At 51.6% G+C, this 21,575-nt stretch overlaps 1 protein-coding gene across 1 annotated transcript; it reads left to right on the top strand.

The window, feature by feature from the left end:
• The first annotated feature begins 3,052 nt into the window (after positions 1–3,052).
• Crabp2 (cellular retinoic acid binding protein 2) lies at positions 3,053–7,643 on the top strand. The gene is made up of 4 exons (XM_059264780.1): positions 3,053–3,216; positions 6,480–6,658; positions 6,869–6,985; positions 7,358–7,643. Exons 1-4 carry the CDS (start codon positions 3,147–3,149, stop codon positions 7,406–7,408), a joined length of 417 nt encoding a protein of 138 aa, XP_059120763.1. The 5' UTR covers positions 3,053–3,146; the 3' UTR covers positions 7,409–7,643.
• The last annotated feature ends 13,932 nt before the right edge of the window (positions 7,644–21,575 follow it).

Genomic DNA, 21,575 nt, shown 5'->3' on the forward strand with positions numbered 1-21,575 from the left:
GTCGACAAACACTGACCCAGTAGAGGCAGTAACACTGCCCTGAGTGCAGTCCTCCACCAGGACTGACCTTGGCACAATCTTCTAGTCCTGGTTGGGGGTGAGTGTGGGGATATTGTGACTTTCCTATCCCCCAGTCAACCCTGGCCTCTTCCATGATGGACTGGGTGGTTCCTTATCTTCCACACAGCCTCCGGGAAGGGATGTAGAGGGCAGAAGTGTCTCCTTTTCCAAGTCCCATACTGCAGCCCTCCAGCACACACAGTCTATCCTACCTACACTTGTTCCTTGCCACCATCTCAGCCCATCTCTGTCCTCTGCTCTAAGCCTGAGACCACCTTCCTTCTAGCAGCACAATGGAAGAACAAAGCACCAGAATGTTCCTCCGCTCTCCTGAGCTTGACTGTTTCTTCCCCACTCCACCCTCAGCTTGCCTTTGCTTCCCTGTTGTGTCTCCAAACTCCTGGTGGGACAGGGAGCCCCAAAAGGGGTGTGATCATGAAATGGGGTCAGGGGGCAGAGCTGCAGCAGATTTGGTTCTAATTGAAAGGCCAGAGGCACTGGGAAATTCCTTTCCTTATTGATCCCAGTGGGAAATTAAAGCCAGTAGTTGGGCATGGAACGCTTATTGGCTGCAGCTCCTCACATCGAAGAGCTCTGGGGCCCTAGCCCCTGCCCCTTGCGGGTTGCATCCCCCATCCACGTCTGCTAGCCCTCCTAGTGCTTTCCAGGCCTCCTTGTCCTTCTGTCTCCTCTTCCCAGCTGCTCACCTAAACACCCCGGCTATTCCCCTGGAATAAAAGGGCTGCTGCAGGCTGAAACCCCCAGCCCGAGTCAGTCGGTATATTGCCACCACCCTCGCTCTCCTTCGGCAAAGTCGGGGTGCCTGGAGCTCTGGCCCTAAGCTGCCAAACCACAAACACATCTGGAAAGAATTCCCCGCCCAGTCCCACTTCCCTTTGTCTTACTTCTGTCTCTGGAAATCCCAGCCAGTTGCTAGGGGAGGGGGTGGTGGGGATGCAGAGTGGGGAGTAGGCCCAGGGCTCCAGTCCCAGCTGGGGTAGCCGCCTCCCAGGCTGTAGCCTCGGTGGGACTGTCCACCTGCCCTGTGTCCCTCGGAATTGCCACCCCAGGCCTCCTTCCTAGGCTAGGTGTCTTCATCCTGGTGACCGGCTGTGAGGTCCCCAAAGCTCCTGGAAAGAGGGCTTGCCTTGCCCTCTTCTCTTGCACGAGGGAGAATGTCACCGAGTAAGAGAATGGGCTCCAGGGGTCTGGAGCAGTAGAGATGGACACAATGACCGGCAGAAGAGGCAGGGACACTAGAGAGCACAGCAGGCTCCTGTTTTCTGCCTTGTTCCCTCCTCAGGCCTTTCCTCATTTCTTGGGCTATAAGCTGGATTTCACTGTCAGAACCTAAAATCCCCTCATTGTACCCACAGCAAGGCGACGCCAGGGTGGAGAGTGGGGGCGCTCCAACCTGTACTCAGAGCTACCCAGGGTCCCCTTTTCTCCCCACCTCTGCAGCAGTCTGCGGTGAAACTGGTGCCCTTTCTTCCAGAAGCCTATACCCCCTGTGTCGTCCCCTCCACCCCCAGTGAGCTCGCCCTTTTCAAATCTGGAGTCTTAGACTCAGGCCGAAGTGTTTCACTCCCTTCCGGGTGGTGATGGATGCGCGGGGGTGGGGTGGGGTGGGGTGGGGGATGGGAGCGGTCCAGAAGCCCTTATGAGAGGCAACCTCCCTCCCTCAACCTCTCAAGTTTTCCACACCCCATTATTCGGGGATTGCCTCGACCTAGGCCTGACTCGCATGACACTGAGGGCCTGGCGCTGAGGTTAATCCTCCAGGCCCTGTCCACAGCTCAATCGGATTCCCACCAAAGCCTGCCAGTCCCGGTTCACCCACCGGGTCTAACCTTGGCCACGCTGACAAGGAGGGGCCAGGCAGGGACCTGGTTTGAGATCCTGTGGGGGATACAGGGAGGATCCCGGGAGGCTGGTGGAGGACTCCGAAGCAAGGGTGAGCACTTCCCGCTCCCGCACCGAGCGGCGTTGTCTCTGGCCTCGGGTTACCCGCGTGCCTCCAGGCCCTGCATGCCCTTTTTGCTGCCTGATCTCTTCTAGGTCCTTCCACTAGGGCTTCACCCACTTAATAACCACCCTCAGAGGGGCCAGGCCCGCCTCACTTTCAGCTCAGGATGGGGATATCTCACATCCAGACCCACCCTCTCCCCGCGCAGCCAGCCTTCCCCCAACCCCAATGGCATCGTGGCGCACAGGGGGGCTCCACGTCAGCCTCCGCCTCCTTGTGGCCCAGGGGGCCTGGGAAGCGGAGCCACAGAGAAAGCTCCTTAATAAAAAGAGTCGTGTCAAGTGATTGGCTGTGACCTCTGCCCTTCTAGCCTCGCGCTCGGGGGCTCCAGCTTAACCCTTCCTTGTCCGTCCAGTGCTTGGGGAGGAATGAATGAGTTGCCTTGTGCTCACTTAAGGCGTCCCCATGTACTGCTCGAACCCAGAGCTGAGTCAGGGGGTGGAGGACAGAGCGGCACCTCCCAGTCACCCAAAGGAACGCCTGAATTCCAAGGATCCAGTGGGGTCCGAGTTCGACTGCCAGTTGCCGGGCCCCAGATCCTGCTCGAGTGGGGTCTCCAGATGCCTGTCTGGCGCCGAGCTGTCCAGACCGCCGTTTGGTAGAGGGCTAGTAGGAACTGGCGAGACGGGACCTGTGTTCGCTCTGTAGGCCGTGAGACCGGAGCATCCATGACCAGGCAAGGCGTGCCCGGTTCTTGCCAGAGGCACAAACCCTGTGCTTGTCTCCTGACGCTTCCCCGTCCGCCTACTGATGCGGGAGAAGGGGGTCTTGGCCCTTAGAGAACCCTAGACCCACCCACAGTTCTAGAAACAGGCGGGATTCGGAATGGATCGGGGTGAGGTGGCCACAGAGCAGGGCCCCCAGGTGGGGTAGAAGGCGGGGCGGGGGCGGGGCCGCCTCATGCACCAGCTGGGTACAAAAGCCAAGAGCGCCGGCGCCCAGCGGCTTTGCAATTGTCCTCCACGCGGCTCGGACCCGGGTGGAAGGATTAATTCTGCAAAGGGCACAGCGTCCAGTGCTCCAGCTGAGGATCTAAACTGAAAGCCACCTCGCTGCCACCATGCCTAACTTTTCTGGCAACTGGAAGATCATCCAATCGGAAAACTTTGAGGAATTGCTCAAAGCTCTGGGTAAGGTGGTTTTTGAGTGCTGGGGAGGGGGCAAGAAGGGCGCTGGAGTCCTTGGAGCCGAGGGAGTGAAGGCCATAAAGAAAAGGAGGCCGAATCAGGGGGTAGGTGCCTGGGAGTCTGCATCCCAGAAAAGGGGCGTGCCAGATTCCCTGGGTCCTGGGGCATCAGGCCCGGGACTCTTAAATCCTACTTTCTGAGGCTGGGCGCCCACCAGTGCCAGCTTCAACGGTGACTCAGAGCCGGTGAATCAAGTAGAAACCAGAAGCACAAGGTTAGTCTGGGGGTTGGGGGTGGTGGCTAGCCTCGGCGCCTTGACCTGCTGACCAGCGAGGGCACCTGGCTCAGCCCTGAGAATCCAGTATCCGAGCAGGGAGCCCTAGGAGACATTCCAAGCTCTTTCCACGTACCCTAACAGTAACCCAATCCCTGCGACAGGTCCATTACCCCCAACACTTGGCTCCGCCCACCAGGTGGTCCACCGCTTTAGCTCCCGGACCCTCCCCCACTTGCGCTTTCCAGTCTGTTCTCCCCACCCTACCCCTGCCTGTGAGACAAATATTTTCCTACAGCAAGCGGCTCCAAAGCCCTAAAATCGCTCTGGACAATTACCACTTTCTTAGATTTCAACAAATGTCCTCGTGTGAAACACCAATCCCCATTTCCGAAAGTCCCTCCTAGTCAGGGCCCAGCTGCACCCAGCCCGCCCGGCTGGGCTGTTAGCCAAGGGTGGGAACACAGAATCCACCCAGACGCCCTGCGGACCTTCCCTGTCTACCTTCTGCTGCCCTCCAGGGTGGGACTGGGCTAAAGGTATAGGAGAGACATCTGAGGAGAGATGGAGTTAGCCACCCCAGGGAGTGGGAACAGCTCCAGAACCTAAGGATCAGCATGCCTTCCATTTCTGGACTGGAGAGGAACCCCGGTTGGGCTGGGAAGCAGAGGATACCCTCTGAAGAGCTAGGGACTATACGAGAGTGAGTCTGGAAGGGAAAGGAATGTTGTGAGGGCAGTGGGGCCTCCGTTCTCATCTTTCCGTGCTGTTAGTTCTTTGTGTCAGCTAACCGCAATGATTCTTAGAGTCATACCCATTTTTCTCGCTCCTCCCTTGCTGAAATTAAAGATCAAAGGATAGAAAATTTCTTTTCTGAAAATCTATTGCCATTTCCTCCCCATTTGCTCTGAATTCTGGACACTTCCCCTGGTGGATGTGGGAGCCTGGCATCACCCCCAGGTTCCAGCTGGAGCGAAAGGCCCGACCCTATTATCTGTCCTGAGAATGAATGTTTGTCTTCCCCTCAGGGTCTCTTAGAGCCACGCGACTTGCTAGGGGGCAGATTGAAAACAGACCTGTTACACAAACGGTCCTGTGTCAGCCAAGGTCATCTGAGCCAGGCCCCCAGCTCTGCAGGCACCCAGGACTAGGTGGAGGGAGTCGTGAACCCAGCCTCTGCAGACTTCTCAGTCCTGTTCAAGGGTCCATGTTGAGGAGGCTCCAGGCTCGCCATGATAGTCAGGGCCAACAGAGTAGGTCTTTTTGTTGAGACAGGGTGAGTCAGCCTTGGGCCTGAGTGTAGAGTCAGTTTTCTTCCCAGGAGCTATCTCAGAGCTATGGGATGCATGTGTGGGGCAAGGGTGGGGGTGGGGGCAAGGGCAGTTTGAGTGTCTTGCCCCCTGGTGTGCCCTTAGAGGGTTGGTTCTCCTTCACTAACAGGCTAGGAGAGGTTGAGGGAGGGTCTCATGTTGGTACCCCTACCTTCTGGTTGTGCCAGCAGAAGGGTGTTCTCCATCCACACGGGCCTCTTCATAACTGGGGGCAGGGAAGAGAAAGTATATGAGGGCACAGAGACTCTGAATACACAGAGGTGAGGTGGGAGGGCCTAGAGGATCCTGGGGCTTGAGACATCAGAGCAAAGGAGGGAGGAGACAATACCTTTTTCTTCCCCTTTCCTCTTAGGACAGCAGAGAATTCCTCTGAAGGAGATCTGGGGATATTACAGGAACACCAGAGGGCAGTTTGGCGCAGGGAACTTTGTCCAAACCTAGTTTTGGCTTTTTCTTTTTTGTTTGCATATGTTATGTGCATGAAATAATGGACTTCATTATGTTCTTGCCCTTCCTTCCTTCCTTCCTTCCTTCCTTCCTTCCTTCCTTCCTTCCTTCCTTCTTCCTCATTTGTCTTGAGACAGAGTTTCTCTATATAGCCTTGGCTGTCCTCTTGCTCTGGAGACCAGGCTGACCTCAAAACTCTGAGATCAGGTCTGGCGGCGGTGGTGCACACCTTTAATCCCAGTACTCGGGAGGCAGAGCCAGGCAGATCTCTGTGAGTTTGAGGCTAGCCTGCTCTACAGAGAGAGAGATCCAGGACAGGCACCAAAACTACACAGAGAAACCCTGTCTCGGAAAAAAAACAAAAAACCTCCAAGATCTGCCTTCCTCTGCCTCCCAAGTGCTGGGATCAAAGGTGTGCCCCATCACGCCTTTGTCTTGGCTTTTTCATTTGATTCACTTTTATCTACAATAACGTTTTCAGAAAACATGAAGGTGTACTTGACCTTGTGTATCTTAAGTTCTTAGACACGGAGCCATAGGACGCTTTGAGGAAGCTCTACTCTCTCCGTTTGAGGAGTTGGAAGCTGGAAAAGGTTAAGCTGTCTGCTCAGGGTCACTCAGCCTGGAGCGGGGAGTACCCCAGCTTCTGGAACTTACTCCCCGAGCCTCTGGCTTTCTGTAGAGAGAAGTATCTTCCTCAGCTGAGCATCGGCCCCTCACTTTTGGGAGGGGCAGAGATTGTACAAATGAGGACCTAACCTCATGTCAAACAGGATAGATAGCTGGATCAGAGAGGACAGTAACCTGGTCTCCCCTGCAAGTGGGAGAAGCTCTGATAAGCCTACCTCAGCAGGTCTCCAGCCCAGTGGTGAAAGGCCACAGTGAGGTAAACTGAATGCTGGCCAGGTAGCCCATGGGGGAAGCTTCCTCTAAGGATGCTAGGAGTGGGTTGCTGGGACTTGGTGAGTCCTGTCCACTGCTGGCCGTAGCCCAGGTAGTATTCTCTGGCCCTCCCCCCTCTCTCTGTCTCTTCTCCCTCAACCTATTGTCTGTTTCACCACTGCCACCCTTATCACCATCCCCACCCCCATCACCTACCCCCGACATACACACACATACACACACATACACACACACACACAACTGGGCTCCAGTGGGGCTGCTCCGGCTGTCCGGTGGCAGGGTGTGACAGGGCCAGTCCTCCCTCCCTGCAGGGGTGAATGTGATGCTCAGGAAGATCGCTGTGGCTGCAGCATCCAAGCCAACAGTAGAGATCAAACAGGAGGATGACTCTTTCTACATCAAAACCTCCACCACTGTTCGAACCACGGAGATTAACTTCAAGATTGGGGAGGAATTTGAGGAGCAGACTGTGGATGGGAGACCCTGTAAGGTGAGGAACAGGGAGGGTCCCTTCCTGTCACAGCACCTCCTTGCCGTGCTTCTGTGTCCAGTTTCCCTAGACTCTCTACTCCCGTGAAGGAGTCCCTAGGAAGGTGCTGGAAAGGGGTCTAACTCGTCTCCCTTTCGTTTGCTCGTCTCCCTTTCCTTTGCGTTGGTCCTTACTGTGAGCTCAACTCCTTTCGCCTCTGGTCTCTTGTAGAGTTTGGTAAAATGGGAGAGTGAAAACAAAATGGTGTGTGAGCAGAGGCTTCTGAAGGGAGAGGGCCCCAAGACCTCCTGGACCAGAGAACTGACCAATGATGGAGAGCTGATCCTGGTGAGCCCCGCCCCATCCAGTCCCCTGGAAGACCCCTGCTCCTTCAGCCTTCCCTGCCAGGCTCCAGCGGGTTCAAAAGCAGCTGTGGCCATTCTCCTCAGCCTCCTGATGGGGCTGTTGGAGATGCTAACCCTTTTTGTGCAACAAAGTTGTGCCCCGAGGAGCCCACAGTTTTCCAGTGGGCTATCCCTGACTGCCTCCGGACTCCAGGAGGAAGTGGGTTTCTGCTTGACCCCTAGCAATGATGCCCAGGCATTCTTGCATTTGCTCTTGCCTGTTTGGGCTTAGAAGTAAAGCAGTCTACCTCTCAACCCTCCCTTTTAAGACCAAGGTGCCCGGTGCTTCACCAACTAACTACTTCTATCCTTCTAGACCATGACAGCAGATGACGTTGTGTGCACCAGGGTCTACGTCCGAGAGTGAGCGCCTATGGGTCCAAGAACTGCCACAGACTTCTTCCCCTCCCCCGACAGCCACTAAGCCCCCTCCCTTGTCTATTTACAAGCTAGCTCTCCCTTAACTCCTGAGGATCACTGCTTCCTCCAGGGCCTTTTGTTTTTTGCCTCCTCTATGCCAGAGAGGAACAGACTACAATAGCCCAGAACCCCTTCCTCCATCATCTCGTGCCCCTCCCCAGGTCAGCAGTCTCAGCTCCATACCAGAGTCCTTCTTCCCGGAGGAGACTATCTCTCTGGCCTCTACTCTTTATCCTTGTAGTCTGTATGATTTAGAATATTTATTTGTTAATTTTATTAAAATGTTTGAAAAAAAAGTAAGCTCCTGTGGCTCCCTGGGCAGTGGTAGACAAGTGGCCCTGTTTAGCCTCGTCTGAAGTGCAATGGGAGATGGTCCTGTCCCAGCAGGTCAGCCATGTCCAGGGTGCCTCCTTTGCTTGCCATATCTCCTCTGTGCTCTTCCCCAGCCCTGGTTCCCTAATCAGAGTGCTGGGTTCTAGGGAGCTGACTCCCACTCTCTCCACCTGTTTACTATCGTGTCGACATGGCTTCCCACATGGTTCCAGATGAGCCCAGTAACACCCACAGGCTGACCTTGCTCCTGCCTAGGTCTCTCAGAGAAAGTTCTCCTGCCAGTCAGCACCTACATCTGCCATTGTCTGTCCTCCATACCTCCAGATCTCCCACGTGCCCTTTCTGCTCCTGGCTTCACCACCTCCCAAGCTCCTTAGGTGTCCCTCCTGAGCCTACAGAGTACATACTCAGGTGTTCCAAGGTGTGACCGCAGGCAAGTTACTCAAACATCTTGGGCCATTTCTGTTTCTAAAACACAAAACTGTTTTAAAGCATGGTGGTTGATACCTTTAATCCTAGCATGTGGGAGGCTGAAGCAGTCAGTGAGTTCAAAGCCAGCCTCACTACAGTGTGACTCCTGTCTCAAAAGACAGGACTGAGCCTGGCTAGCTCAGTTGGTAGACCATAAGACTCTTAACCTTAGGGTCATGAGTTTGAGCCCCATGTTGGACGCCAGGTATAATGAGAAATCCATGGGATTCTGCTTAAAGGGTAAAAGGAATTTATTAGGAAAGAAAACTCACTAATGGGAGAATCGGGCTGTACTTCAAGGTCATAGGTAGAACTACATATAGATATAGATATCCACTACAATAACAGGGCTTCGGAGATGGCTCAGTGGATAAGTGTTTGCTATGCAAGATTGAGTGCCCAGGTTTGGAGCTCGTGGGCTAGTCTGGTGGACAGAGTGATGAACAACAAGAGAACCTGCTTCAAACAAAGTGGAAGGCAGGACCTGACACCTGAGGCTGTCCTGCGACCTCCACTTGTGTCACGGTATGTGTCTATCTTCACACACACACACACACACACACACACACACACACACACACACTACCACCAGCACCACCACCACCAACAACAAAGACGAGAACAGCTTAGGGCTGGACATAGCTTGCCTAGTGCTATGAGTGCTTGCCTTGTATGTACAAGGCCCCGGGTTCAGTCCCCAGTACTGGGGGTAAAATAATCACAAAGTTCAGGCTGAGGCTGTACTTTAGTGGCAGACCACTTGTCTGGTATGTACAAGGCCTGGAGTTCCATCCCACCACCACAAAAAAAAAAAAAAAAAAAAAAAAAAAGAAAAGAAAAAAAAACCTAAACCAACCCCACAAACTCACACAATGTTTGGCTTCCGTACTAGTAAATTCTCCCTGGGTCTAGCTTCAGGTGTAGCTGGGTCCAAAGTCCCAAAGATGGTCACTGTCTCTCCTTGTCCCTCTGTTGTGCTCCTCTCTTGAGTTTTTGCACTGTCCACATTCAACTTTGTCACACAGATACTTCTCCCCAGTCAAAATGAACTTCCGAGGCAGCCACGCTTACAAAGTTACAGCCTGGGACACACGGACAGGAGACACGCTCTCCCTGGACCCACCTCTCCACATCCCAAGCCGTGATTAGGTTCTGATTAGACTGTAGGAGCATCCTGGGACTAGTCGATAGCAACAGGGCACAGGGTCTAGTGATGGATCAAAGCTGGATCTTGAGTCACATGTGGCCAAAGAACAGGCAGACACTGATCATGCCTCAGAAACCCAAAGGTGGTAAGGAAGTGTTTTCAATGAAGAAGGTCACTATGATCCCAGTTTCTAATCCACAAAGCAGTGTTTATAAACCTCTCGAGGTGTTAGAGTTAAAGAAAATCTCATTATGCACATAGCACTTAGCAATAGGAAGCTTTAAAAAAAAAATAAATGATGGTTTAGAGCTGGGCTTGGCAGTGCTGGAGGGGGAGGCAGGAAGATCGGGAGTTTGGAGCCAGCCTAGGCGGCATGAGACTCTGCCTCAACAAAACTAAACCACAAATGATGAGTTCCGCTGAGCTTAATGATGCACACCTGAGTTCCCAGCATGTGGGGCGTTAAGGCAAAAGGGGTGACTCCAGGACCGAGGCCACCCTGCTCTACATAGGGAAACTTGGCTCAAAAACACCGGGGTTGGGGTGGGGGTCGGGGGAGCCAGGTGTGTTGGTCTACACCTTTTAATCCCAATGCTTGGGAGGCAGAGGCAGGTTGACCTCTGTGAGTTCAAGGCCAGCCGTCTACATAGGGAGTTCCACAGTGACCTAGAAAGGCCTCGTCTCAAAACAACAAAAACACTTCCCAGAACAAAGGAGGGCTAATGAGATTGCTCAACAGGTAAAACAGCAATTGCTGTGAAAACTCGACACCCTGAGTTTGGTCCCTGGAACCTACAGTGGAAGAACCAACTCCTGAATACTGTCCTCTGACCATCACGTGTGTGCCATGGCATGTACAAACCCTCACTCACACATCACACGCCATAATAATAAATAAACCAAAAACAATGCTCACTTGAACAGCGCATATGCCAAAACTGTAATGAAGCATACACCGTACTTTTCAGAACACCACAAGAGTTGGGGGTTTCTTTTTCTTTTCTTTTTCTTCTTTTTTTCCGAGACGGGGTTTCTCTGTGTAGTTTTGGTGCCTGTCCTGGATCTCACTCTGTAGAGCAGGCTGGCCTCGAACTCACAGAGACCTGCTTGCCTCTGCCTCCCAAGTGCTGGGATTAAAGGCGTGCGCCATCACCGCCCCGCTGAGTTGGGGGTTTCTACTTCTCTAATTCACTACACAGTTCTAGGGAAACCTTCAAAACCTGTTATTTCAGTACTGCGTGTGAAAAATTAGCAAGGGGTTGGATGGATGTAGGCCAGTGACATTCATGTTCAGCATGTACAAAGCCCAGGTTTCCATTACCAGCACAGAAACAAAATCAGATAAAACAAAAATTACCTTAGCTACCTCTTCATGTCCAAAATGAAATGTAAACTGATATTAGATGACCTTCAAGTGGCCCTTACCCTTTCTGCATTTAGCTCCTTCAAGGCTTGCAATCTTATCCATGCGTAAGCCCTCAGTGAGTCTCCCTAGCTTGGCTCTGGGTAGTGCAACAGCCTTTTCTTCAGTCAGTGTTGCCATTGGAATGCTCCATTACTTCCTTTCCTAGAAGGTCAGGGTGATTTGAGGTCAGGTCACCAAAGGGGTTTGGGGTGTTTTATTGGGCTCCTAGGAGGAACTGGGTTAGAGAAATGGAGGAGTAATTGAAGAGCAGGCAGGAGGCTGGTACAATGTTTGCATCCAAGGTAGAAAAAGTATGGCAGAGACTGTGGATTCTCTCTGCAGATGGGAGGAATTGGGGGGGGGGTGTTGAGGAGGGCCTTGGGACACCTGACTTTGGTTTTTTTCACAAATGGAAAAATCTAAATTCTGTTGAGGACTGGCTGAAAAAAGGGTCTTTCTCAGCACTCAGGAGGCAGAGGCAGGGAATCTCTGTGAGTTCGAGGCCAGCCTGGTCTATAGCTCGAGTTCCAGGACAGCCAGAGCTTTACAGAGAAACCTTATCTCGAAAAACACAAACAAACAAACAAATAATAAATAGGGTCTTTCTCCCACTGGTTTCTTGCTGGCGTCCACGACTCAGCTCCAAGCCTTGGTTTCTTTCTTCCTTCCTTCCTACCTTGTCTGTCCCCAGCCTTCAACATGGCCTCTACTCTGCCTGCCCCTGGTCCTGGGGTCTGGAGCTCAGTGGATTTGAGCTCCTCAGAGTCACAGACTTCCTGGGAGCTGTGAGGTTTGTCCCTCTGTTCACAGCCAGGGTGACAGGGAAGTTGTAGTCCTGCTTAGGGTGATGGAAGCAGGGTGTTCCCACCTGACTCAACAGTGAGACGGTTGCTCCAGCTTCCCGCCCTGCAGCAGCTGGGGCAGCCCGGCGGAGCCTCTTTCCCACCTTACCTGAGTAAGTCTTCCTTACTCAACAGTGCTGCTGGGAGCAAGGGCCTCGAAGGTCCCCACCCCCCACATCCCTGAGATTCTGCACCGTCTCTAGAGATAGAGCCTTTTCTCTCTGGAACCCAAATTTCCAAGAGTTTAGCCACAGGAGGCCCAAGCCTCCAAGACAGCAGAGTGCCTCAAACAAAATGGCATCCAGGAAGCCAGAAAGAGAAACAGCAGAGACAAGGGAAAGGGGCCTGTGTGAAGAGATGGCGGGGAGGCTGCCAGGCAGTGGCGGAGTCTTTATCTACACCTTAGGCGAGAAGTAGAGACAACACTTATCTCTGCCCTCCAAGAGACAGGAGCTTGGAGTAAATTAAATGACAAAACGTAGAGAGCGTGGACACAGATGAAGAGACCAGAGAAGCTCCAGACCTCTGAGGTCCCAGCACCGGACAGCACCAGACACCAATGCGGTGCATGTGTGGTGTTGATGGCCAAGGTAGAGGAGCCTGCAGGTAGGAGAGCTAGAGTCAGGGAGTCACGAGAAAGAAAAAGTGGCAGGGTGCGGGAAGTACGGGGAGAATAGTGCACCATACACACACACACACACACACACACACGCACGCGCGCATACACACACACACAAAACCTAGAAAGAGAGGCAGGAAACAAAGAGGAAGAAAAAGACAGAATAAGAAAGAAAACTGGGCAGGGAGCTGAGGGTAAGTCATTTGATCGGGACCCCAGAGGGCTGAGATTTTCCAGAGGGGCAGGCAAGGGAAGAAAGGGCCAGGCCCTATGACCCCAGGGCCTAACAAAGAGCTTATGGCCCTTACTGGCCAAGATGGATGGGCCTGGATGCCAGGGCCTTTGTGGTAGAGAAGAAAGGAAACTGCTCTAAGGAGGTCCTTGGAGGGGTGGGGTGGGGGTGGGGGTGTCCCAGACCCTTTCCTTCCCTGAAGGAGCTTCAGTGTTGGTGAGAATTGGGGAATGGGCTGAGTCCAACCAGGTGTTTCTCCAGGCTGGGCCAGCTGTCCTGCATGAGCAGGACAGGGGACAGGGTAGAGGGTGTGACCAGAGAAAGTGATTCAGTTATAGGCGAGGAGGGGCAAACACGGCAGAGAGGCCCCTGCAGAGGCTACTGAAAATGTCCTAGGGACCAGCGAGGGTGCCCTGGACAGGTCTTCTCGCCCTCCTTCCGGCCTGGCACTGCCCTCCTGACCTCTTGGCTTCCTCTTGCTGTTCCCTGTTGGCGCTGCTAGTCGAGAAACCAGTTCTGTTCCTGCCTGGATAAGGATCTTAGCAGGCTCTTTCCAGGCCACTGCAGAGACCTGTCAGGTCAACAGCACCTGTGACAGCACCCCACAGCTGTGAGAACTCCCACCACACCTCCACCCAAGCCCTGTCCCACCTACTTCACCTTCCCTTAGTGCCCTGCTTCAGGGTAAGTCCTCCTCTCTAACTCCATGCCCCGGAAGTACCTCCTGCTGTCTACCCGCTCTCTTCCTGGAACCCATCTGCTCTTCAGAGCAGGTGGAAAAAGGCAGAGCCCTCCCGTGGCTTTTCCTTGAGTGCCCAGAAGCCAAGCACTGCTTCTGGCTAGCCCCGTTCCTCAGCTGCCTGAACCCCTTAGTTCCTCCCCCAGCTCCCCATAGGTGCTCTAATCAAGTGTCCCCCTTAGCAGGCAGGGAGCCCCTCACACAGTCACGGGCCTGAAGGGTTGACCTCACTTAACCCCAGCCCTCCTGGGCTCCTCTAAGCCATCATTCATTTCTTATGACACCCTGGCCTCTTGCTTATCCTTTGGACAGCAGCCTCTCACTCCTCAGGGAAAAGACTGAAAGGTCAACTCTAGTTTCTTCTTCCTCATCACAACTTTCCCAACCCCTGACTTTGTCAGGCACACCCTGAAACCTCAGGTCCCTCCTTGTTCCTCTCCCAACTTCCCTTAGGAGTCTGGCCATATTGGGGGGTGGGGGGTGGGGACACGTGCTAGAGCTGCAGATAGAGAATTGCTCTGGAGGCATCTGGGGGTGTAGGTGTTGAGCAGTGACTAGCCTGGTTCCATCTCCACCCCTTGAGGTAAGCCAGTGTGTCAGGCTAGGCTGGGAATCCAGCTGGTGACTCAGGCCCCAGCAGCCCACAGCTGAGCTGTCCCTGGGCTGATCCTGTTCCCAGCAGTGGGGTCACAGAACCAGAGAACAGAGTCCCAGAGGAAAGGGGTCCCAGGATTGTGCCTTTCCTTTATGTGAGAGAAAACCAAAAGTAAGAACACAGCCAGTGTGTGGGGTCACTCAGATGTCAGGGAGAGCCTGGGTCACATGGGTGATATTACATGGTTCAGGACAAATCAGCTTGGTTCCAAAGATGGCAATGACACCCCCCCCCATCTTCAACAAGGGGAAGGCTTTTTTGGGGGTGGAAGGGCATGTTGGTCATCCCCAGGTCCTTTCCACTCTCAGCAAGTCCCTGACTGGATGCCATGCCTCATAGTCCTTCCAAGCTCAAGTGGGAATCACCAAGCTGATGATTCAGGAGGGATTTGGTGAGGCAAAAACCACCTTTCCCTGGCCTTGCCTGGGAAGGACCACTGGGGAAGACTAGCCTTGATGCTCTGTGGGCAAAGGGGACATCTGCTGGCTCGACTTTCCTCTCTTCCTGCGAAGCAATGGCTCCTGAGGGCCTGGTAAAGACATCCACGCAAGTTCCTGCCTTCCCCTCTCCCAGGGGCCCGATGGGCCTGCACCGTGGTGCTGTTGTACGGAGAGCCCCGTCTCTACCGTGCCAGCCTCTGCGGGGCTCCCGGTGCCATGCTTCCCTGACTCCTGTCCTGCCCCTTCTTCACAGCGGCGGATAGAGGCTAAATCTTTCAGTGAGACCGACCCTCAGTCATCTTTGTCAGCCCAGACCCCGACTCTCCGAGCTCAGCAAGAACTGAACTGCGGAAAGAGATGGAAAGGCCCGTCAGGCCCAGCGCCCCATCTTGGGGCAAGGACAAGTCCCCCAACTCAACCGATGCCTAGGACTTCCCACTGCCTTCCAAAATTTTTGGAATATCCAAAATATTTAAAGTCGTTCCTAAAGGCTAACTTCAGCTCAAAGGTTCAGCTCCTCGGCGGGATGAGACGCGGAGGACCGGGAAGAAAGGCGTGCAGACAGGCAGATATTTTCTCCACCACTTTCCCTTTTCTCTTTGTCTTCTCTTTCCCAGCCCTACTCTTTACTTAATCCCCCATTCAATTCACTGCTCCTGGCAGGGAGCCAGCATTGTTCCTGCCGCCTCTGGTCCTCCCTCCTCCTTCCCACCCCGCGGTGGGGACCCACAGCAGCCCCGGAGGGTTAGGGCACAGTCCCCACTGCTGGCCCCGCCCGGGCCTGGAAAGTTGAGAGTTTGGGTTTCTCAGGGCCCCACTTATTCCGATTGCCATTAGCTCGGGCGGTAACTAGAACGCCCCCTCTCGCAGCTGCTCGCCACCCAGCGTCCCTCCCGTCTCCTAGCTGGTTGAGCTAGGCTGCAGGCCCGCAGAGTGAGCCAGCGGCTCGGGGTGGGCGGGGCCCGGGCTGCAGGCCCAGAGCCCTCGGCTCATCCCGGCTAATCGCCGGCGTCTTTCCGCAGCTCCCACTCTTGCTGGGGTCTAAAGCTCGCTCTGAGCATTGCCCAGGGCGGGAGCAGGACCGAGAATCGGGGATCTCCAGTCTCCTGGAGAGACCGCTGCGTGCTCCCTGAACCGATCTCCAAACAGGCTTCTCCCTCCCTCTGGTGGCAGCTTTCTAAAGCACAGTTGATTTTTTTTTTTTTTTAATTTGATAGTATACAAAGAAGTAGGTTTCACTGTGAGATTTTGACACGTATACATGGTTATGCTTTGTTCTTATTTGTCCTCCGACCCCCACTGCTCTCCTCTCTCTTACCAGTCCTCTTCCTTAACTTCGTTAGCTTGAGAGATGCCTGGGAGTTCACTAAAGCACTCTTCCCGGTGTGTCTGGGAGGAGGCGCCATCCAAACAGCTGGGGGCTAGATGTAGCCCTGGCTGTCTTGGAACTCACAGAGAACCTGTCTCAAAATACAAACAACAAACAAACAAACAAACAAAACCAACAACAAACAAACAAAAACCAGCTAGAGAGGGCTGTATCAATGCCTCCTTGGTTAAGAGCAGTTGCTGCTCTTCCAGAAGACCTGGGTTGGATTCTCAGCATCCACATGGCGACTCAGAACCATCTGTAACTCCAGTTCCAGGCGATCGGATGCCTTCTTCTGGCCTCTTCAGACACCAGGCATGCTTATAGTTCACAGACATACACGCAGGCAAAACACTTATGCACATAAAAAAAATTACACACACACACACACACACACACACACACACACACACACACACACACAATGATATAGGTCCAGTCCAGGCTGAATGGTAGAAGGAGCAGGCTGAGGTACTTGAGTGACAGCTGTAGCCAGGGCACCCACACAGGAAGGATGGAGTTTCGTGCTCAGTCAGCTTCCTTCTCCCTCCCATTTTGTCCCATCTAGCCCCAAGCCTCTTTCTTGTATGACGCCTCCTCCCAGACACACCAGGAAGAGTGCTTTAGTAAACTCCCAGGCATCTCTCAAGCTAATGAAGTTAAGGAAGAGGACTGGTAAGAGAGAGGAGAGTAGAGAGAGAGAGAGAGAGAGAGAGAGAGAGAGAGAGAGTGTGTGTGTGTGTGTACATGACAAATAAGAACAAAGTGTGCCAAAATCTCACAACGAAACCTATATTTTGTATACTAACAAATTAAAAAAGGCCAACTGGGTAGGACAATTAAGAGCCCCGGCTGCTCTTCCTGGGTTCTATTCCCAGCACCCCATATGGTGGTTGGCTCACAATTATCTACAACTCAAATCCCAGGAGCTCTGACACCCTCTTCTGACATCCAGGAAGACAGAAGGGTCAGATCTCCTGGAACTGGAGTTACAGGTGGTTGTGAGCTGTCATGTGGGTGCTGAAAACTAAATTCAGGTTGTCTAGGAGAGCAGTAAGTGCTCTTACCAGCCAGCCTCTCTCCAGGCCCCCAGCCCTATATTTTGAGGCAAAGAGGTCGGAGCACTGAGGACAAGATAAACTCATACTGGGTTCAGACTTCTCTGCCCACTGCCTGCAATAATGCTCTGCTGTTTTGCTTTCTCCTGTCCCATGATGCCATCCTTGGCACATTTCAGAACTTTCTGGACACTTCGGGATATAGAAAAGTAATGTTGAGTGGTTTAGCATGTGACAGCCCTAGAGCTACAAATATAAAGAACAAACACCCTCACTCTCCAATCCCATGCAGAAGCACTTTCAGAGCCAGGTGTGGTGTGCACACTTGTAATTCCAGCACTAGGAAGGCTGAGGCAGGAGGATGGTGAGTTTGTCTGAAAAATAAAACAAACAAAAGAAAGTTCTTCTTTATTTGCTAGCCAAGGCTTGGACCCAGGGAAAGAAGAGATGGCAGACAGAGTGAATGCTGGGTTCCTTGTCCCCGCTGCCTTTTTCCTGCAGAGGGATTGCAGTCCTCCTGGGGTGGGGCCCATGCTCCACAGTCCTCTCTCCTGGGATGCCTTCCCTGTTCGGTGAGGCCCAGGGGGGGGGCAGGGAAACAAGCCTGTACCCTTGAGTCCTCCAGACAGGCCTGCCCCAGAGATTGCCTACTCTCTTTGGAGGGAGGCATCACCCTCTGGGAAGGTGTGGAAAGCAATATCTGGCCTGTCTTAGCCCCAGCAATTACTCTGGGCTCCAGCGCCACTACTACGGTCCCTTTGTCCAGGGGTGGCACTGCCCTCTGTGGGCTGGCTCCTCCCACATCAACCATTAACCAAGAAAATGTGGACTGGGCATGGTGGCACACACTTTAAATCCTAGCACTCGGGAGATAGAGGCAGTTGGATCCTGGTCTATATAAGGAGTTCCAGCTCAACCAAGGCTATATAGCAAGATCCTGTCTCAAAAACAAAACAAGGAAGAGAAATTGCCCCCTCAGACTTGCCTACAGGCCAATCCAATCCAATGGAGGCAATTCCTCAATCCTAAAATGACCCTTAGCTTGTGTCAGTTTAACTAAACCAAACCCAAACAACAAAAACAACAAACAAAAACCCTCAAACAAACAAACAATGTAACCAAGACAATCTCTATGGTACTTGGGGCCACTATATTAGGTCTGGAGCTTAGCCACAGCCCTGAGACACACTGGATTCAGAGTCATTAAGCATCATTCCAAGTCCCCTCCTGCTCATCTTCATCTGGGATGAAACCAACCCATTCAGACCCTTCCTTACAGTGTCCACAACAACACTCAGTGTGAAGAGAATGTCAGCATCTCTATGTGGGTATCTTATATAATGTATACTCTTTCTTCCTGTGTAAGATGGGATCAAGCTTGTGTCTTCTACAACCTCCAGCTCTTCCCTAGAGCTGCTCATCTCTCTCCTCCTCTTTGCTTTTCCTTTCTTTTGCTGTTGACTTTTAAAAACTAAAGGAAAATTTTACATTTGTCTCAATTAAATACTGCCTGGGAGTCCACAAGATGGCTCAGTTGAGTACAGGAGCCTGCTGCCAAGCTGGATGACCTGAGTTTAAGCTCTGGAACCCGCATGGTGGGAGGAGTGCCCACCCTGCAAATTGTCCTCTGACCTCCACATGCACAGTGTAACACATGTGTGCACACCTGCACACACATCCACAAGATAAACTAAAATGTAATATGAACTTTAAGTACCATCTATTGCTATTTATTTATTGCTTGTCTCCCTAGTGGCCTGGGTTGGCTCTGGGTTGTCACTATGCAGCCCAGGCTGTCCTTGAATTATTATTATATTCTTTTCATGGTTTTTCGAGACAGGGTTTCTCTGTGTAGCCCTGGTTGTTGTAGAACTTGCTCTATAGACCAGGTTGGCCTCAAATTCAGAGAGATCCACCTGCCTCTGTCTGAGTGCTGGGATTAAAGGTGTGCACCACCATGCCTGGCTGAAAGTGTGGGATTTTACTGCAGTTGGTGTATTTATTTTATAAGTGTCTTGCCTGTATATATGTATATGTACCATGTACATGTCTGGTCCTCTTGGAGGTCAGAAAAGGGTGCTGGATCCTCTGGAACTGGGTTCTGGGAACTGAACCTGGGTCCTCTGGAAGAGTAGCCAATGCTCTTAACTGCCGAGCCATCTCTCCAGCCCTGGTTTTGACCTCCTGACCTCCTACTGAACCCTTTGTGGACTGGGATTACAGATGTATTCCCAGGCCTAGCTCATTTCCCTCCTACTCTGTCAAGATCTCACAGTTTTTTTCATGATATGTAGATCTGATAAACACGGTTTCTACTTGACTCGAGGCTGAAATAAAAACAGTTAGCATGGGCGACTGCTTGCCCAGCATGCATGAAGCACTGGTTTAGGCCCAAGCACCGCAAAATGAAAACCCCTCCCCTGGCCACTTTCAATTGTCAGGAACAAGAGCAGGCCCCTTTCTGGGTTGCCCATAGAGCCCTTGGCTTGCTTTGGAATCTCTGTCACTGTTTGCCTGTCTTGTCTCTATCGATTGCTGCCTTTCTCTGTCCCTGTTTCTCTCTCTCTCTCTCTCTCTCTCTCTCTCTCTCTCTCTCTCTCTCTCTCTCTCTCTCTCTCAGTGGCTGCTGACCTGTTTTGTATTTCCCCACTGTAGAGGTATGTGGTCTCTATGCTGCAGTCTCAGAGAATATGAAACACCGCCGCTGAAGGCCTCACAGATTCCTCGAAGCCAAGAAGAGTGCGTCTCAGAGGCAGAACACTTGCTTTGTGGGTTCCACCCATAGCACCACAACAATCCTGTAAGCAATGAAGCCTCCAGAGGCAGAGAGGAAGCCCCCTGGCCCACTTAGGCCCTTACGTGTGTTCTGAGACAAGATATTCCCATACCATGTATTATCTGACTCTTAGAACAAACCTATGAGGTCATGGTGACCCTCTTTACCAAACAGGCCCACAGGTTCCCTTTGAGACAGGATATAACTTGTTCAAGGCTGTCCAGTGAGAAGGGGCAAAGTCTGAGCTATAGGCCTGCACAAGGCACAGTACCATGAAGTGTACTTGGTTTGTTTTTAACTCTTTGGGAGCCCACCACCCAGCTCCCAAATAAATACATAGAGACTTATTCTTACTTATGAATGCCTGACCTTAGCTTGGCTTGTTTCTAGTCAGCTTTTCTAACTTAAATTATCTCATTTCTCTTTAACTATGTTTTGCCTCGGGGCTTTTAACTTTCTTTATTCTACATATCTTTCTTTACTTCTTATTCCGTGGCTGGCTGGGTGGCTGCGTGGCTGGACCCTGGCATCCTCCTCTCCTTTTATTGTTCCTCCCCCATTTTTTGCTTCTTACTCTTTTCCTTAGATGTCTCCTCCTATTTATTCTCTCTGCCTGCCAGCCCCACCTATTTCTCTCTATTGGCCATTCAGCTCTTTATTAAACCAATCAGGAGTTTCAGACAGGCAAAGTAACACAGCTTCACAGAGTTAAACAAATGCAACATAAAAGAATGCAACACATCTTTGCAGCATTAAACAAATATTCCACAGCATAAACGAATGTAACACATCTTCAGCTAATATTCCACAACACAAGGGCCAAGTCTGAGTACTTGAAGTCTCTTTAGAACATGGCAGGTGCTCAAAGAACTGTTGAGAACAGCAGAACAGGAGGACCTCTTATACTCTTTCCACTGGAGACTTCTTTGTGCCTAAGAATACTTTACATGACCTGAGTAACAGGTAACAGTCATATAAACCAAACACTGATAACCATGAAGACATCTATGTTAAAGCAAATCTTTGCTATGTAGATGATTTTCCCATTTATTAAAGATGAAAGCAGATTTTCCTGCTAATGGAAAAGATTGCTTGCTTATTTTTATGTAAAGATGTTGTGGAATATTTCTTTAACTATGTAAAAGTGTGTTACATTTGTTTATGATGCATTTGTTTAACAATGTAAAGATGTGTTGCATCTGTTTTACCTTACCTGCCTAAAGCACCTGATTAGTCTAATAAAAAGCTGAATGGGGGGTGGGGCTGGAGAGATGGCTCAGCAGTTAAGAGCACTGACTGCTCAACCAGAGGACCCAGGTTCAATTCCCAGCACCCACATGGCAGCTCACCGCAGTCTGTAACTCCAGTTCCAGGGTACCTAACACCCTCACCCAGACATACATGCAGGCATAACACCAATGTATATTTTTTTAAAAAGCTGAATGTCCAATAGCTAGGCAGAGGAGGGAGAGGCAGGCCTGGTGGGCAGAGAGAATAAGTAGGAGGAGGAATCTAGGCTTGAAAAGAAAGAGAGGGAGCAAGAGAGGGAGATGCCCCGGGCCAGCCAGCCAGGCAGGCAGCAGTCAGAGTAGTCAGAGTAGGATATACAGAATGAAAGAATGGTTAAAAAAAAAATAAATAAATAAAAAATAAAACAAGGCAAAATGTAGATGAAGAAAACAGGTTAATTTAAGTTAAAGAAAAAAAAGCTAGCCAGAAACAAACATAAGCTAAAGCCAAGCATTCATAACTAATAATAAATCTCCGTGTCATGATTTGGGAGCTGGTTAGTGGCCCAAAAGAAAGCCTGTTACATAAAGAGTTAAGTCTTGGCTGAACATTTGATACTTCAGGACCACGTGGAACATCTTCAGCATTTTCAAAGTTGATCCATACTTTGATTTAAAAAATATTTATTATTATTTTTTAAATATTTATTTATTATGTATACGACATTCTTGCACGCCAGAAGAGGGAACCAGATCTCATTGTAGATGGTTGTGAGCCACCATGTGGGTGCTGGGAATT

This window comes from Peromyscus eremicus, chromosome 6 (assembly GCF_949786415.1).
Source record: "Peromyscus eremicus chromosome 6, PerEre_H2_v1, whole genome shotgun sequence".
NCBI classification, from domain to species: Eukaryota; Metazoa; Chordata; class Mammalia; order Rodentia; family Cricetidae; genus Peromyscus; species Peromyscus eremicus.

Bases quoted from the DNA above. Each gene is read 5' to 3' on its own strand.
- Crabp2 (XM_059264780.1), top strand. From the start codon at position 3,147: ATGCCTAACTTTTCTGGCAACTGGAAGATCATCCAATCGGAAAACTTT. The intron at 3,217-6,479 runs GTAAGGTGGTTT...CCCTCCCTGCAG, and splicing joins GGAATTGCTCAAAGCTCTGG to GGGTGAATGTGATGCTCAGG. The intron at 6,986-7,357 runs GTGAGCCCCGCC...CTATCCTTCTAG, and splicing joins ATGATGGAGAGCTGATCCTG to ACCATGACAGCAGATGACGT.